Source organism: Macrosteles quadrilineatus, unplaced genomic scaffold (genome assembly GCF_028750875.1).
Source record: "Macrosteles quadrilineatus isolate MER2022 unplaced genomic scaffold, UCM_ALF_1.0 Scaffold_3__2_contigs__length_128488019, whole genome shotgun sequence".
NCBI classification, from domain to species: Eukaryota; Metazoa; Arthropoda; class Insecta; order Hemiptera; family Cicadellidae; genus Macrosteles; species Macrosteles quadrilineatus.
In genome coordinates, this window is record NW_026542596.1 from 89,173,732 (window position 1) to 89,179,731 (window position 6,000).

Below are 6,000 nucleotides of genomic sequence, written 5' to 3' on the forward strand. Positions count from 1 at the left end.
ATGGACTGTCTACTCTAGTATCAAGAGGTTAATACGGATATACACTACGGCAGTAGACAGTAAATTGAGCACAGAAGTGGTTATGTGAAGATTACCATAAACTAATCTTCCACTGTACCAGATAACCTATATGTGACTGATAACCGTGATAATTAGGTGTTGTTGGACTTTTTATGTTTTTACATTCCATTTGTTGACATAGAGTTGCAACCCCTTTCAAAACTTATTCTACTTATACAAGTCACATGAGCGAATCAGTTGTACTGTAGTCATGAGAGTAAAAAGAGAAATGTTTGAATTATCAGCCCACAGCAATATAACACTGTGCTAATGATCGGTATTTGTTTATTAGTATCAAATTTTAAGGATTCCATGTGATACTTTTTCCTTTTTATGACTTGATCACTAGCAAGAAAAAGTGTTATAACTCTATGAATTATGATATTCTATACATTGTGACGACAGGTAGAGTAAAAATTAGGGATTAAAATAGCAGTAGAGTCTCAAGAGTTTTGCTTGCCTCTGTGTAGGATTTCTGTAAAGCACATGCTGGAAATTGTTTGAATATGATTTTGGGTGATGATTTATTTGCCTCTCCTCACATTCTCAGACAAACCCACAAAGTTTGAAGAAAGTTTTGGAATGGCTCTTTTGCTAGATCTCAAAAATAATACACTTTGCTAGTCCTGAAGGTGACTTTTGCGGCAAAAGTAAATTAGTGGATACAATAAGGAATTTTTAATGAAACTATGAAGAATAAATCATAAACATAGGTTATGACAGCTATGCTACATTGTTTCATTTTCAAGCAGGATGTTGAAGCAAAGATGCATTTCTGCACTCGGCTCTTTCCTGCGCCTGGCCACATGATATTACTTTGCACTATTATGATAAAAATATACTATTAAATTTAAAAAAAAAAATGAGTTTCTAGAAGAGAGCAATCAGTGACCGTGCATTGCATTTTTCAGGAGACCTTTGAGAATTCCTCTTTTCCTCATCTGACTTCCATATCAGCTTTGTCCCTAACACCACCTCACAGTAAGTAGTGTTTGGTTTTACAGTATATTTAAAATTTTAACTAATTTTGAAAATTGCATATCTAATAATTGATTCTTTCATGGAGTCAGTGACGTAGCCCGGATTTCAAAATGGGGGAGGTCGACTGACCAGGGGGTCTGGGGGGTATAGTCAGAAGGGGGTGCGAGAGCACTCCCTCTGAAAGTCTGAACCCCCCCCCCCCGGACCTCCCCCCCCCCAGCTATGGCACTGGATGAGTTAAGGGAAAAGATAATTTTCATTCTTGGTGTAAAAATAGTAGTAATTGTAGCTGTAGTAATGAGAAGAAGAATCTTTAATTGCCCTTTACACATTTTACAGTGCAATAGGGTTCATCATTATGCAACATAATATTTTGTGTAATTAAATATATCAAATAGAAGAATACCGGTAACAAAGATAGAAAGTTGCTAAAATAATTTAGCTGTCATTTATTTTGCTGGTCATTTGTTTTGTCATTGAAATGTTCGATTAGTGAGTTTTACTAATTATGTCTAAACTTTCGTTTAACTGTGTTGTTCGTATGTTTTGGAGAAATCACTAACATTTCATATTATACGGTATTATTATTAGTACGGTATTATATTAATGTTTTGGTATTCTTTTAGTAAAATAGTATGCAGAAAAACATGCAATCAGCTTAACAAGTTTCTGAAAGAGTCTAAAGCATTTAGGCAAAAAAGTTTGCTTTGCGTTAATTTTTCAAAAAAGTCAAATGAGTTAATAACCCTCAAAAAACTTACGCCAGTTAATGTTTACTTCTTCATTAATTTGTGGCTCTCATAATGAATCCAAATGTGTTACTTTTGGAGTTAAGTTTCTAGTTTAATATTAAAAATACTCTATTCAATAACTTTGATACACATTTTTTTGTTTCAGTGTTTTCGCTAGATGCACACTTTGGTGAGTAAAGTTTCTAATAACAACCAATATACAGTTCTAAAATTGTTGTATAATGATTTCAATTATACTTTTACATAAACTATTTTTTTTGTTCTATCACATGGCCTTTCATAAAATAGTCTGTGTACCCAAGTGGTTATAGAGATTTGAAAAACTTTTAAATGGATTTCAGTTAACTATATTCAGTTTTTGAATAGTTTAGTTTTAGTGACTTGTTTTCTTTGTTTTTTTTTGTTTTTTTTTTGTTTCTTGTGAGATGTTTTCTGACTTCCATCTCCTAGCCAAGAAAAGCTATAAAACATTGCCATGAAACAGTCCTTCACTTTGATCACTATGATAAAATTGTACAAAAATTATAATATCCATATCAAAAGAGCTTTTACAAGTTTATTTGTTGTTGTGTTGGGGAGGACTTGAAACATTGGTAGCCCAGATTACTATTACAAGATACTGTCAAGATTTTTAAATAAGGTCGTGAAAATTGGATTACTACCAATGAACAACTTTTGTAGTTTTGCAATGTAGAGAGAGAGCTTAACATTTTACTTTGATGAAATGCTTATAGAAGATATTGAATGCTTGATTACATGTATTTTAAATTGACACTAACAGATATGATATATTCACAGGACTTTTCCCTGGAATGGAGAGCTGTCGAAATTCCTTTTTCAATGACTTCACCGACCATCGGGGTGAAAACCATCAAATGGCAGTTAAAAAGAAGAGTAAGTGTAAGACAGAATCCCTATATATAATACGTGAAGGCGATTTCAACGAAACACTACTCCTCCGTTAATAATGGACGAAATTTTACAAACGATGTGTCAAAATTAAGTATTTTCTGTGTAGATGCCCCCTTTCACCAATTCATGTAATAAAAGTCTTTTGGCTCTGCCCCACTGGTCATCGAAATCACAATGTATTTCTAATGAAGAAAAGATTTTGTTTACTCAAAAGATGAATAATTGTTATTAATTACAGCTGTTCACAGTAAACACATGATACACAGGAGCGTTCGTTTTTAGAGTGAGTTCGTTTTCAGTTACGATTACTGGAGTGGAGTGATTGATTTTTAAACAAGTGATTAGAAATATCAATCCAGTAGCCCATTTTTTTTAAATGTATTGTGAAACAGTTTACAGTTGAATCTTTAGGAGGTTATGTACATCATGAGTATTTCCATTAGTTACATTATCTTTGAGTTGACTCTTTTAAGTCATCGAAAATCATGACTGTTATTCGTTTGAAATAACGCATGTAATACTTTGCAATTGCTCGAATTCGAGCAACAGGCGCACTAGTCTTCTTGAATAGGTGTTGTTCAGTTTTTATGCAGCAGTAGTGATTTTTAACCACTCTTTGTTACGTGTGAAAATATTAAAACTAATTGCCTTACGCTACTTTGAGATAAAAAAAAAAAGTATTTTTGGATTTTCTTGCATTCAATATTTACTAATTTTATATTACTTTGCTCATTTGTACATGTTTGATTTGTTGTTGCAGTGGGAAGACCAAAGGGTCAGCACAGTGCGCCAAGGGGAGGACCTCCTCGCTCATGGACCAACGCAGAGTTGACGGAAGCTCTGCAGCACGTGTGGAACAAGAAGATGACAACATCCCAGGCCTCACGCATCTTTGGCATCCCTTACAACAGTCTCCTGATGTACGTTCGAGGCAAGTACGGCAAGTCCCTCAAGCTCGAACAACTCAAGAAAGAATGTTTTGGAGACGTCGGTGGCCCTTTGGATATCTTAGGGCTGGGCCCTTTATCTTCGAACAATAACAACCCACCGCCGAAACATCACCTCAAAGGACCCGAGCCGGATTTGATGCTAGGACCTCCGGGGTTCAACCCGGGATCTTATCCGTCACCGAATTTCTATCCTGACTTTGGTGCGTCTTTTCCTGTTCCAGTAGGAATGGTCCATCTTTTACCACAATCTGAGAAAAACCGGGACCACTCGGGTCCTGTTGATTATGTCAAGGACGAATACCACAGGAATCTTCCCAACCCGATGGACTATGGGAAGGAAGAGGTGAGGAGTAGCCCGGCCAACATGGAGTTCTCCAAGGAGGAGATGAACCTGCAGAACAACTCAGTGGAGGAAGACGAGGGAGAGCAGCAAGGGCAGTCTCAGTCACAGCAGCAGACGCAGAGACACCACGAGGAACAGAACGGTCAGGACTGACAAGCGCTGCTCACGGATTGTTGATACGAGGCGTTCTCCAATCTGATGGCTAGGTTCTCTCACCTCAACTGAACGAGGCACAGTTCTCGCTAAAGACTCAGTGGACTCTGTTAAATAATTACTCGAATATATAACAAATTAACTACAGCTAGGACAAACAAAGAGATGTGAGTGGACCGTTGTTTTTGTATAGTTAAGTGATATCTTCTCCGACTTACCAAATGACAAATGGGTTTTGCTAAATGTTTTGTGGACTTCTGGATCAAAACGGGTGAAACGTAGTCGCATGACCTCACATATTTACAGTTTGTTCAGAGTTTTATAGGTGTTACTAGACCAGTGATATTATTCTTATACTTACGATACGAGTATACAACAACATTTACAATATGATATTTTTATACAATATACAACATGTCATGCGACAGCGTTTCACCCGCCATATCGTTCCCTACAATACGATTGAAACCAAAATTTCAGCTTCTCCATTTTCCTCCAGATACACTTGGGTTCCTTTGATGACAACGGTCTTTAGTTGGTACTATTAATGTTGTGCTTCCTATGTTATACATCTCTCAATTTTAATACATAGTTTTACTAAGAAAAGGAAAGTTTAGTGTTGAGAGAAATGTTGACTGTGCATTCTGTCGTTAATGTTTCCAAAGTCGCAGAAAGATTTCTCTTTGCAGCAGACTTTCAGTACATAATGAGAGTTTAAATATATACTGATTACATTATATATTTATTCTTCCTCAATATATTAAGTAGACAAATTCATTTGTTTACTGAATTTAATAAGTAAAACTAATTGGTGTTTTATTGGAATTTGACGCTTTGAACTATAATTTCAAAATGTAGCAATCATTAAATTTCTCATTGTATAACAATTTGAGAAGACAACAATAAGAAATATTCTAAATTTATAATAACCTATGACTATCTTGTTACGATTGATTGAAAGAAACTCACGACTTAAGAGTTGGTTTTTTAAAATTCCTAGTGAACTCCATTATTCATTCTGATGGCTACAAGAGAATATCAATTGGAGCTCACCTAAAGTCGTAATAAATTCATATATATCTACTGGTGATTTCATTATCAGCAAATGAAATATGGAAATGGCCTAATAATAAATTTACAAAGTAAAAGGAGCAAAAATATTATTGATACACTTCTTGCGTTTCTTAGTTTTAATAGCAATTATACCTTACTTTTATCATTGTCACAAAAAGTCTTACCCCTTTTACATCATACTAACATGTCTGTTGACATAGCTGTACTACTTTTTCCCAGTCTCTATTACAAACACTATTAAAAATAACTGTTCTTGTTTCTCATGTCGGTTCCGTTCCCACCAATTAGTTCTACCTATTGAACCTACAAGACTGACTGCAATATGCCAATGTTCCAAGTTAATATTTTAATATGTAATTTTATTTTTGAGTTGTACTGAAGCAAACTACAGTTCCTGCAGATATTATATATATAGAGGTTCTAAGGTTTAAGTTTTCTCGCTAGTTACAGGTTAGTGTTAGGGGAAACTCACAGTATTTTCCAGTATTGTCCACTAGATGGCATCCCGATGACTCGTGTTTCCGGGAGTTCACGGTCGGACGATTGTCTCGACCCGATGTCCACCATTGTGATTAAAGGGTTTTAAACTTTGCAACTGTGAATAAATTATAACATACTCTAGATATACGAGTATTATCGATGTATAGTAATATATACTTATATAAATAAATTATTGTGATCAGATGTTAATGAATCGATGGTGATAAATATAATTGTTAATGTAGATAATCTATTTGAATCTTTAATGTGTTTCGGTTAGCGTTAAGACGAATAT

At 35.0% G+C, this 6,000-nt stretch overlaps 1 protein-coding gene across 1 annotated transcript in view; it reads left to right on the forward strand.

The window, feature by feature from the left end:
- Positions 1–5,307, forward strand: part of LOC128990027 (protein jim lovell-like) — a 68,901-nt gene extending 63,594 nt beyond the window's left edge. Inside the window, exons 8-11 of the mRNA XM_054412239.1 lie at positions 972–1,041; positions 1,939–1,962; positions 2,592–2,687; positions 3,466–5,307. Coding sequence (XP_054268214.1) covers positions 972–1,041; positions 1,939–1,962; positions 2,592–2,687; positions 3,466–4,151 — 876 coding nt within the window. The 3' untranslated portion in view covers positions 4,152–5,307. The remainder of the gene's footprint in view (positions 1–971; positions 1,042–1,938; positions 1,963–2,591; positions 2,688–3,465) is intronic.
- The last annotated feature ends 693 nt before the right edge of the window (positions 5,308–6,000 follow it).